At 44.1% G+C, this 12,906-nt stretch overlaps 1 protein-coding gene across 1 annotated transcript; it reads right to left on the bottom strand.

Moving 5' to 3' along the window:
* Nucleotides 1–286: 286 nt before the first annotated feature.
* LOC149176930 (uncharacterized) lies at nt 287–712 on the bottom strand. Its single transcript, XM_089421613.1, has one exon. It carries the CDS (start codon nt 710–712, stop codon nt 287–289), a length of 426 nt encoding a protein of 141 aa, XP_089277739.1.
* Nucleotides 713–12,906: the final 12,194 nt, after the last annotated feature.

Raw genomic sequence — 12,906 nt, 5'->3', positions numbered from 1 at the left:
GTCTGATGATGGGCTTGGGAAGTGCAGACTGAGTTTCTGCATCTGCATATACAACTGCTGCTTTATTTGAATGAACTGTACCATTATTGACTTGCTGTACATGGGAGTCTGTTTCATTGTTCTGAACAGAAACAGGTTCAGAATGATGACTCCACTGCTGTAATTCTTCTTGTTGTAGCTTTGTTTCAAGCTGCAAAAAGTCGATCTTTTCCTGCAGCAGGTTCATGATCTCCATTCCTGACCTGGACTCTTTCTTTTTCTCCATTAAAAATTGATTTAGCCTTTCCTACAACTTGATATATTCCTTGTCTTTTTTCTTCATCTCATGTAATTGTTGAGTCCGAACTTGTTGGTTGTCAATAACCATCCTTTGAAATTCATCACACTCTTGTTGAAGCTTCTCAATCTTGTACTCAAATCGGGACATATCTGACAGCAACCTTTGCATCTGTTCATTAGATGATTCTCGAAACTTTATATCACGTTTCCGCTGCTGTATGAGAGCATATATGCAGTTGCAAGTGTGGGCAACTGAAACAGGATCGTTTGATAACAAATCCAGAGACGCTGGAAAGCCATATGTAACCAAGGTCTGATTCAAATACTTTATGCAATGCTCCAAATTGTGCACATCCGCAAATGTATATTCTCCTATACCGTATCCCAGCTCCATTGAAGACCTCAGATCCACTTCCGTGTCACTCATTCCCATTCTTTAATTCTGGGGCTTAAGATTCGAGAGCAGTCGCGTGATCGAAACCAGGAGAATGCAGACAAAAGCAGATGTTATAAACGATCAACAACAAGAAGTTATAAACGATCAGAACCGGAGTTAAACATTTTTTTACTCTCAGAAAAACAATATATTACATAGTGCAGCGCTTCTGAATAAAGTACATTTGCTTTTGATCCAAACTGTGAAAAGAAGAACTGTGTGTTTGTTACAGCTGACAGTCAAAAAGGCACATGCATTAAACCCGTAAGTACATTCACGACCGCATATTTGCTCCAGTCACTCTCTCCGTTTTATCTGTCAAACACACATAAACAGAAGCACTGCTTTCAGGTTTCCCGTCAACGCCACCCCGTTTGTGTTGTTCGTTGCTTTCGTTGCCTAGCTGGTTGCCTAGTTTTTATTCAACCAAACCCTGGGGCTGCTTCGAGTGATTAAGAAAGGCCAGGTCACGCCATTGTTGCTCAACTTCTAAACTGCGATGACCATCGTCATTTTCTGCGAAAACACAAACAGGACCTAGCAATATTTCGGCCTGATATTGTTCACCAGGCTCTATTGGCAATTTTGGACAGCCCTCTTAACAAGTCTGGAAGGGTTAGTGCAGTATATGTGCAAACTCAGAAGAAAGTGCTTATACAAGTGAATCCCCATGTTCGTCTTCCAAGAACCTTCAAGCGGTTTTTCACTTTACCACGGGCGGCATACAAATCCATGACCCCACTACAACACTATTGAGAGATCCGTCATCATCGTCTTAAATCCAACGTCCTCTATTTCTATCTGTGTGTAGCAGTCAACGGCTACACTCTGAAGCCACAACCAATATATATTTATTGGTTTTTTTTTCATGTAGGGCTTAAACATATCAAGAGGCTTTCAGGTGATTCAGAATAAACAGGCCAAAACGAATCAGAGCATTCGCCATGAAACTCACACAACGCACACCCTGTTTAGCAGACGGCAAAATCAAATGTTTAAAGCATTTACAGTTCATGGAGTTATTATTCGTTGAATAAATGACACCATTGCGTTAGCAGTTTTCAGGGCGCACAATCTGGATTCCACCACAGCGTCTTCTCTCGCCAAGCGTTGCAGCAAACAAGACCTCCTACTTCTGCCCGAACCGCACAGAGGATGATTGTTGGAGCTTTAAGAAGCCAAGGGCTCACCAAAATTCCGCTGCGCCACTTCCGCTGGCTCACCAAAGGGGTGTTGAAATCGTTTGCTTTCCACGCCACATGCGAAGCGCTGGACTGTTGATTCAGCTTTAATTCTTCAAAAAACTTCTTTGTTATCTCTCGGCTGAGCAAAACACGTTCAGATGCATGTAACCCGAAAATAGTGTTCAAACGCTTCAACGGATGTATAGTGCGCAGTCTTCATGACACCTCTGTCCTGATGACTGAGCGCAGCAGAAAACACATCTTCATGACACCTCTGTCGCAGCAGAAAACGGATGCGCAGAGATTCAATGAGGTGCAGAGAATCAGGCAGAGGACAGAGCGCTAGGAGGTGCAGAGAATCACGCAGAGGACAGAGCGCTGGAATTTATGGGAGAGAACGTTTCGATTCTAGAACTGACAGAATGTTTTGATTACAACAGCCACTGAATGGTCTCCAGCAGCGTAACGCACCATTACACTCATGAACCGCACCATATACCATTCAAATGATTTAAAAACAAGGCAATATCAAGCATCAACCATTCAAATGTTATTATTCAAAAGCATTCCAACGAACATATATACCAGCATATAATCGGTCTTCAAAATATATTTGCCATCACCATCTTACATATACAACCAGTGTATAATCGATGCGTAGGTTTACACAGGCCACAAAAAACAAGTGGCTCATAAAGGATTGAGCAGATTATGAACGAACTTGCTCCGATACCATGTTAAACACACATGGATAGCAAGACAATAGGAAAGATAAATCATTCAGTACAATTTTTATTAACAAGAGATGTACATTTATAATACAATGTTGTGACTCTTGGGTTTCAGATCCCAAGGTCTCTTGGACTGCTTAGTCTTTTCGGCTTCCACACTAACCCTTTAGGATTAGGTGTCCAACAAGTATTAGTAATAACACTAAATAGGGAGGGGGGTTGTTGGTGGCCACAACAGAAGCGCAGGGAGTTACAAATGACAATATAAATAAATCGACATTGGTTAGCACCTTACAGGACCGCGCGCTAACTTGGTATATTAAGCACTCCAATGATAATCCAAATGTGGGAATTGCGGATATCCAAGCAGTGCTAAACAGATAATTTAGCAGGTCAAAGTCTGAAGCATAGTTGATCATTGGATTCAAAGAAATCATGATGCTACTAGGTGAGACTCCTTGGAAGTTTGATCAGAGTTTGAAGTGTACGATTTGCAAAGCTAATATGAATCTGATGAATGGACAACATTGCGAATGGTTTGTAGCATCGCTAACGCCACACTTAAGGAGCGCGCTATCACAACAGAAGTTAACGACTCAGGCACAAACCTTAGAGATCGCAATGAGGCTTCATGAGACCCTAATGCAGGATCCTAACTTGGGAGTTCAGCAGATCCACACACAGTTAAAAAATTTATGCTTGGAGATGCAGATTCTGAAACAGGATAGAACAACTCGACCAGAAGTGCGTGAAGAGGTGTGGTGCGTAAAATGCAAGGGTTAGGGTCATGATAAGGACCACCGCTCGATGTTCACAAATTACCTCACAAAAGGAGGACTGATGCCATTAAGTCCAGAAGCACAAGTAGGACTAGTGCGGCACCTGCCTTGTGGTGTGCGATTTTCCATATAGGTGGAAAACACACTACAAACAACTGTCATTTCTTACAAAAGTATACACAAAATTCGCAGCAATTGTTCTGTAACTTTTGTAGATCGGTGGGACACGATGAGCGCACTTGTAGGAGATATGAGTTGATGATGGATAGAACTCCCACCTATAGAGTTCAGGCCGATTCGTGGCCCCTAGAATAGAACGCAAGAGTAGCGCAAACCAGATTTCACGGGTGCAGATGAGGCCGAGGTGGAGGAGGACCTAGAAGAGTTCGTAACCAGTTGATATGCTACAATTGGGGAGGGCCAGGACATTATGCCCATGATTGTAGGAATCCAACACAGCCGTCATGTTTATATTGCACCCTGTTTGATCATGAGATGGAAGATTATCCTACGCTAATAGCTAGGATACGTTACAAAGGAGCACTACCATCTCCCCTGACTCAGAACCTGCAGATGATGAGGTCTGATCCATGCGAGGAAGATCCAAATGTGAACATTGTGCTTCGAAGTGGAATTACGATGGGAGATGACAAAGGAAAACAACATGAAGTTAGTGCTTGGGTTCACAAAGCTTGGGCGAAAGAAGCGGAGTTTGATTTGGAGCACACTCAAGAAACCTTCATGGAAGCTAAGAAGAGTTTTACTGATGCTACCACTTCAGGAAGAAAAGATAGACTGGAGTCAGAGATGGACCCATCTATGCTTACGATGTTCCTGGAAACATGCATGAAGTTACTGCGTGATAGTAAGGCTGTAAAAGGATTACAGGAACTCATTAAAAGATGCGCTGGGATCGCGCCGGGAGAACTGTGTGTAGTCTCAAATATTGGAAAGCATAAGACAAGGACAAGAAGAGAAATGAGGTTAATCGTGTAGATTGGAGAATATGAGATGGACCAAGTAATTTTGGATCTAGGATCAGACACGAATGTTCTACCGAAGCAGACATGGGAGCGCATGGGGAGGCCTATGCTGCAGTGGTCTCCTATTTAGCTGCGAATGGCGAACCAGCAAAAAATAATACCCATGGGGTGATTGCAAGGAATCACTGTGGATATTGAGGGAGCGAGCACGCTAGCAGACTTTGAAGTAATAGAGATTGTTGATGACAATAATCCCTACCTTGCACTCTTAGGAATTGATTGGGCCACTGACATGAACGGTGTGATTAATCTGAATAAGAGCAAGATGATTTTTGAGAAGAAGTCACTATGCATAGTTATACCTCTGGACCCTACTGAAGGATCTTGCTATACAGAGCCGGTATGCGATTATGAAAGCGATGATGATTTGGACTACATCTATAAGATACTGGGTGAATCCCATTGCGGATGGGTGGCTTGCATGGGAGCGTGAGAGCTCTTGTACTTCGGATTTGGATGAGGAAATGGAGCGATGGCAGAATCTGTTACATGAGGTTACTCCACTGAATTGTAATATGATGACAAGGTCGTTGCGTTGCATATCGATAGAAGTAAGAGACTTGCCTACTTATGATGGGATAAGTGAGGTAGATACCTTCTTGGGTAGATTTGAAAGAAAATTTTCGAAAAAGCGATGCTTCTAGGCTTTGAATTGGGTACTGCACACTACACCCGCGAGGTGGTGGGGTACGCACAAAGGGAGCTTTGACGACTAGCGCGAATGCAAGATAATGATGTGCATGCGTTTTTGGAAGCCTAAGATGCGACTAACAGACAAGTGTGATGAACGGGATGATCCTCGCGCACATCTATCCAGGTGGATACAAGCATATGGAAAACAACCTACACAGATGCGCATGAACTCCATGCTAAGAGGTATGGTCAATAAGTGTGTGTTGGGGGACAAATGTGCAGTTGGCTCTTAAGGTTGGACAGATAGTATGTGGGAAGAACAATCGTGTAGAAGGTTATCCACGCGGAAGCATTTGACAAGGTGTGCAATGTGCTGAACAAGGTATGCAACGTGTAGCAAAGTGGTTGGGACCTGTGTGTACCTGGACAGATGCATTTTCGATTGGTCAATGGAGTAGAAGCCGTAATACCTATGGAGTCTATCATGTCTAGTCCATGCATAGTGGCGCTCGCAGGGGTAATGGACCACAGAGCCCTAGAAGAAAGGCTCGCGCCGTTGGAAGAGCTCGAAGACGAACGGTTGGGACTCGATGAAGAGATCCAACAGGGTGATCTTAGGCTCCAAGAACTCATGAATGAAAGAGTTTGGTTGAGGGAGAAAAGTGCCATGGCAGAAGCGGAAGTCAAGAAGCTTAAGGAAGGAATAAAGAAGGACTTTCTTGATAGAAAGATCGTAGTAATAGAGCAAGATGAGCTCAATTACAATGACAGACTTTGGGACCACCGCCTTGAGTTTCTCAGTTTGCTACATGGGATGGGACCATATGTTATTAAGGAAATCACAGATGGTGGCACGGTGCAGTTGGTGAAGTTAAGTGGCGAACTCTTCCTAGGAAAAGTAAACGGTAGTCGGATGAAGCCGTATACAGGTGGCCCGACCATCTGACTAGCCGTAGGAAGCATAGTCTTAGCACTCCAGGCAACTGAAAGGAGGCATGGGACTATAAACTACTCTGCCTAAGAGCTACGCAATGTCAGGATTACATGCAGTAGCGAGATGCCACAGGGTTCATGACAGCGCAAGGGTAGCTGTGCTGCCGCCTGGGTTGGCTGGAAGGTGACCATTATAGTCACTATTCATGATGTGATGCTTGCTTTGAGACCAAATGGAGCAGGCGACAAGCATTTAAAGCAAACTTTATGGGCTAGATTTGGGAAAATCTGCTGCCAAGGGAGCATTAATGGACCAGATTTGGTGGGAACAGTTGAATTTGAATTCAAAATGTGCTATAAATTATAAAGGACTGCCCAGAAAACATGACTTGGCCATCTGAGAATTGATCTATTGTGTACCCAGAGATTCATGAACCCTAATTTGTTCGATCTTTTGAAGTCGAAGGTATTGTTTGAGCACTTACCTGAGCTGTTGAGAGATTTGTGGAACAAAAATATGGCAGCGTTTGAAGAAGTCATGGATATTAAAGAGATGACCGTTGAAGAAGTCGTGCAGGCCATGACAGTAGGAGAAGCCCCAGAAAGTGTCGGGATAATCGCAAAAATCCCTAAATCGCCGTGCACATAGAGACCCAAGAAAGATAAACAGTCTATGGTACCAGTGTGTGTGTCCCTTAGAAACCCACTGAGAACTAAACTTACCATGGAAGAAAAGGGGAAGGCGATAAATTTGGAAGCCGATGAGGAGGAAGAAGACTTCGAAGAAATCCTGTTGGAAGAGGAGGACGACGAAGAAATGAAGGAAGAAACCCAGGGTACAGACCCTCTAACTAGGTTGCCCGCATATGTTCCTCCACGGAAGGGGAAAGAAAGGGTGCCCAAGGACCTATATGAGAGCAAGAGCTCTTTGTAGACTCCGCTGTTACTTGATGATATTGTTTTTTATGGAGCACACTTGGGAGGGGTGCCCGTTCTAAAATTTGAAGACTGGGATCTCGTGGACCATGAGAAATTCCCACATTTGGAAACCGTGAAGCTAATGGGGCCAAATGAAAATACAACAATGGGAGTCATAGAATTGGAGCCGCACAAGTGGTTGCGAGGAGTAGAGAAAGCACGGTTGTTAAATCTACTCTGGGCGCTGCATTACCATCGCACCCGAGTGACTATCTTTGTCATCAGGCAGTTTCTCTGCCTTGTGCATGATGGGTGTTTGTGGCTGGAGGAGCCCATCCCCATCACAGACCACCTAATTCACAGAATTACCCAGCTCCCTTGCAAAGGGGAGGATCCAGCAAATATATCCGAGGGTAAAAGTGATGATTTGGCCATCGCAAAGGCCATGAAGAAAAAGTTCAAGTTGGAGAAGAGAAAGAGAGGGTACGCGATCTCCAGTATCAATAATGTTGTGGTCAAAGTCACGATGCAGATAATAGCTTGGAAAGTTATGCAAAAGTGTCGCACGGATGAGGTACCCGCGTCAGTTGTTGCACTTTCCACGCAGTGCATAGAGGGGGTCCAATTTAACTGGGCAGATTACTTGTGCTGACAATTCCTAGAAAATTGTCGTGAGGCATGGGAACAAGGGAATACTTTCCACTATGCAGGGCTTCTGTTGTCCATAGTGCTGGTGGCTTGGGAATTTCCTGAGGATAGCCAGTTCCCCATGATTGCGAAGGATCTTCCAGAGGCAGCGAAGTACGCTTCACTGTGGGCAACTAAAGATGCGCAGAGGATCTGAGACAGCAAGATATTCTGGGTGTTCATGGAGATGAACATCAGAATGGGGATTAACTGCAAGACGCGGTTATCACCCATTGTCTATAACAGCCTGTAGAGCTTCATAGTGTTCAAGGAAGACTTTCATCACGTGTACATTATGGAACACAAGGACCCCGTGAAGAAATGGAATGAGCTACCTTACCTGGCCAAGGATAATGTCATATTTTCCGTGCTTGAACCATGGCTGCCGGAGTGGCACGCTCCTGCCAGCTCCGTGCTGGAATTAGAGAAGTTCATTGCATAGAGGAAGAAGGAGGAGGAAAAACCTTGGATGGCACAATTGGCAGAGAAGAGAAGGAACAAAGCAATAGCAGCAAAAATGCAGGAGGCACGGGATGCTGCGAAGGCAGCAGAAGAATAGCAAAAGGCAGCAGCGAAGGAGAGCGAGGCCTAGAAGTCGCCTTCACTTGAAAAGGAGATAGACACAGAGGAAGGTGGCGTGGACCCACAGATAGCATCCACATAGTTGAAGCGATAGTGCCCGAGAGAGCAGGTGGGGCCGTGGAAGCAGTCGAAAGCCTCCAAGACTTCTTTCGACCCAACCACCCTCACTAAGGGGGATATCCATGAAATAAGAGAGAGAGTGCAGGATGACACTATGGAGGCCCTCCAGTAGTTCACGGAGGAAAACTAGATAGTGTTAGGGGCCCTCTAGACATAGATATAGGAGTTTCAGGTGCGTACACCTTAGGTTGGTACTCTGTCGACCAACCTCACAGTAGGCACGACCGTGACCGAGGAAATGTTGTGTGCCCACATGACCAACACTATAGTGCTACCAGAGGGAGCACTGGTTACAGAAAATGAGGCCGACAAGCCTATGGTCAGTGCGCTGAAGGGATTTGGAATAAACATGGTTGCGCTCCCTCGGGAGATGCTCTATGTTCTATAGAATGGAGTGATTATAGAACTGCGGGCCAGGGAGGGCCACGCGCTCCAAGTGATGAGCGAGCAACAGATTATTATTGAACAATTGAGCCTGTGGTGTGACGATGTTGTGACACAAAATAGACAACTATTGCAGGTGGTTGAGGATGTCTGCCAAATGTTCCCTAAGTTGGTTATCCCAGCTGAGGAACCAGCAGAGGCGCGGATCTGGATACTAGCAGCAGGGGTGCACGAGGTGAAAGAAGAAATGGACAAGGTTCAGTTGGAGCTGAACCTTTAGATAGTTGAGCTACAATTGAAGGTGCAGTCTTCAACTCCACCTGAGGTGAAGGAACAGTGTGCCAGTGCCATTACAAAAAGAATAACAAAGATCAGTAGTGTAGTGAAGGACTGCACCAAACTGTTTGAAGAGTTGTTCGAGGTCCTCACCACTCTGTAGGAGGACCTAAACATACAACGCTTAGAAACAGAGGTGTGTGAGCTACAGCAACAGTACAATGAAATAAAAGGGACCATGCAGACGATGGCCCTTACACAGAGGCTCGCGTGGATGCAGCAGGAAAAAGCACTCAAGGAGTAGGTAGACACTACCCGACATAAGGAAGCTGTCTTGAAGGTGCACATACAACCATGGATCGATGAGGCATTCGTCATTACAACCTCAATTGAATCCAAGCTCATGCAGATGGAGGGAACGCAAGAATAGGTGCAGGGCAGCAGTTCAACTACAGTACTCTCTGAACAACACATCCAGGAAGTACAACAGGCAGCTGCTTAGTGCGTTGTCGATCTTGTAGTATTTTAGGTAGAGTTGGTAGGTCTCCACGCAAAGATTTCCGCGCCGACAGAGTGAATCGAGGGCGAGTCATGATGTTTGTGTTGGGGGGCTGTTTGGCATGAGATCCCCCAAGGGAAGTTTTGGGGCTAAAAGCCCATATTTTGGCTAAAAAGTGTAAATCTAATGTAAAGACTCCACATTTTGTGGGCGCGGAGCGCGAAGTTGTAAATGAGTCATAGGGTTGTCCGCCCTCAATTTTGTAATGTAGTGTCAGCTTTAGAGATCTACCCATGGTCCGCGGACCATGGGATTGTATAAATAGAGCGAGGCTCTAAGTAGTTGAGAGACCATAATATAATCAAATTAGAAGGAATAGCAGAAGATCTAAGCATAGAGTCGAGTCTTTGGGTCTTAGAGTAGGAGAAAGCTCTGTAGATGAGGGCACAGACGCCTAGTATTCCGTAGCTGAGTGTGTAGACCCCTGCAGTTGAGTGCGCCGGTGGGTCGAGTCTGTAACTCTTGAAGCATTAATAAAGAGAAGTTTTACATAAATTCTGTGTATTTATTTCCTGCTTTCTGTATCGAATATATTGGGTAAAAATTGCATTTCTGTTGTCTATATGGTGCGCGGACATATCTGATTATGTTGATCAAGTAAATGTGAGATAATATATCTGTTTACGCGAAGTTAACTAACAATTGTAAGAAGATAAGTAAGATACGTGGTGTAACTTGGGGAAATAGCGTAGATTGTTGCCCTAGCAGCGCGAAAGAATCTCACCCCCTGCTTAGGGCTGTGTGAAAGGCGATCCTAATAGACCACGAAGGTCTTGCAGGTCAAGACAGTGCGTGAAGCGACCTGTGCAAAGGTAGACACAGTTGGATTAAATTGACCCCTTAGACATCTCCAGGGTGCGTAAAATTTGTTCCAACATCCCCCCATACTGCTTTGGGTGAGACTTGAGTCCACGCACCGTGGGCTGATGCCGAAAGGGCCAGTAGTGTAGGGATTTGTTTGGCTAATTAACTTTGAACCTGGGTCAGGCCCCCTCAAGCCAACAACAAGGGATTCCTGCCATCACCCTTGTTCTATTCCTCAGACTGAAATCTCTCTCCTATGTTAGCTACATTGAATTTCTTGTACTATGCTGCATTCTCCTTGTTATCTGCATCCTGAGGTATTCCTCGCTTCTTATCTGACTTTCTTTTAGTATTTTCATTCCCTTTCCAATCACGTTTAGGCTCAAAATTATGCTTAGACTACGCATAACAATGTTTCAACTTCCCAATTACTTCCTCCAATGACTGAGGCACATCATATTCAATATGATCCTTAAATGCTAATGGAAATCTACTAACAAATATTTGAACCTTTTTCTTCTCATCCTTAATATATGGTACATACCTCAACAAATCCAAAAACTTAGTCGTGTACACTTCATCCCTCATAGAGCCAATCTTGAACTCGTAGAACTCCTTAGCCTTATCTTCACAGTATCTCTCCTACAAATACTTCTTCCTAAAAAGTCTATTTAATTCATGCCAACTCAACTCATTTTTCATGATACCTCTGATATGCTTCACATCTTCCCACAAGATGTTTGATTTTCCTTTGAGACTGAAAATAGTTATCTTGTCCTTCATGTTCTTTGTATAATCATGCAACTTGAATAACTTCTTCATCCCAAGCATCCATGTGAAGCATCTTTTGGTTTCTTCAACTCTCCATCAAAGGTAGGAGGCTTGAATTTCTTCAACTCATCCGGTAAGTATTGCTTCTCACTCTTCTTGTAAGGATGATAACGCTAATGACCATGTTCTTTTTCTATTCCAGAACTATAATAGAACCCATAGTCACTACCTCTCATGTCAGGTGTATCCATCCATCTACGGTCTCTGACTATGTCATCCCTATCTGACCTGTGTCCTCCATGAGACTCGCTACCATATGCCCCATTTTCCCTTTCCTCCATTTTTCCTTTCCAGCTACCATATGCCCCATAACTGATCTATGATTGTCCCTATCTCTATAAGTATGATAATGTAACACCCTCCTCCCACATCTACCCAAGTAATTGGCCAACCAGGGTAAACACCTGACGAGAGGCTACTATGATTAGATTCAACCTCCTATGTGACCTTAAGGAAATGGAAACTACAGAAACACAAGATACAAACTTTCCACTTCAGCTATAGGACCCCTGAGAACCATCCCAACACTTCAAGAAGCTTGCTCCTGGGTCCCACTGAATATTTGGATCACTTGACCTCTATACTCTCTCATGAAATAGACCTACCAGTGTCTAAGAGGCTCTGGATGCTCTCATGCCATTGTCCTCAAGATTTAAGCCACTTTTTAAGGCCCAGAGCCCCGGTCACTTCACAGAATGGAATGACATCTTTAGAAAAGTAAAATAATAGGAAAATAATGATGGAAAAGCAATTAGTTGAACAAGCCCGTAACCAGACCCCTACTAGCCATGACATACATTTCGTCTGACATATCACCAATATGTAATTTACAGGTGTAAACAATTAGATTTAAGCATAGGGATCTCATACTTATCTAAGAATCACTAAAAACCATTGTTCCCTCATGTCATTTGTTGCATTTTCATGTATTATGTCATAGATACATTTTCCATTCCTTTACAAGTAAAAATATGATGAGAGCCATACATAGCTTCTCTCATAAAACATATACATAACTAGCATAGTAACAACAAAAATACCGTAAGTACATCAGCCATAGAATCTACATATAAACCAATACATTTACACATGAAAAACCAAGGGAATGAATTTCTCATTAATGAATACAGAAACCAATTGGGGATGGGACTACTAGGTTCCACCCGACCATAGATTGGCTGAGCCAAATCTCTCTTTAGCCAATCACCCCTGTGCCATATTCCAAGCATGAAAGTGGGACTCATAACCTACCGAAAAGAACCAAACAAGCATAGATGCTACCGGAGTTCTCCACCTACATCATGAGGAATTTGAGTGCCTCCTAGTCTCTTAGACTTTACCATAATCCGCAGTCTGGTCCAGGGACCACTAGGCCCTACACCGAGACCCACTCACCAAGCCTTAACGTACATCCCATCCTAGAACTACTAGGCCCAATGGAGAGAAATCCACCTCTTAGCTTTACGATATATCCCACCATTCACCGGCAAGGATTCCTAGGCCCACTGAGGCACACAATCCTGGCTTTACCGCAACCCACAGCTTGGCTCATGGGTTACTAGGCCAATGGCTTTATTGTGATCTACATTCTAGTTGAGGGACCACTAGGGCATGTGTTTTTCATTTCAGAGATCCACCCCACTCATCTTCAAATCCATACGACAATCCAACTCAACCAAAGTATGAGAACCCATATCATCAAGGCTATCAGAAAATGGCAAGGCTAG

Source organism: Pinus tabuliformis, chromosome 4_1, assembly GCF_031772625.1.
Source record: "Pinus tabuliformis cultivar Carrire ecotype Pingquan chromosome 4_1, CPIR1, whole genome shotgun sequence".
Classification (NCBI taxonomy): domain Eukaryota; kingdom Viridiplantae; phylum Streptophyta; class Pinopsida; order Pinales; family Pinaceae; genus Pinus; species Pinus tabuliformis.
The sequence above is the reverse complement of the archived record's forward strand: the minus strand, read 5'-3'. Positions and strand labels throughout refer to the sequence as shown.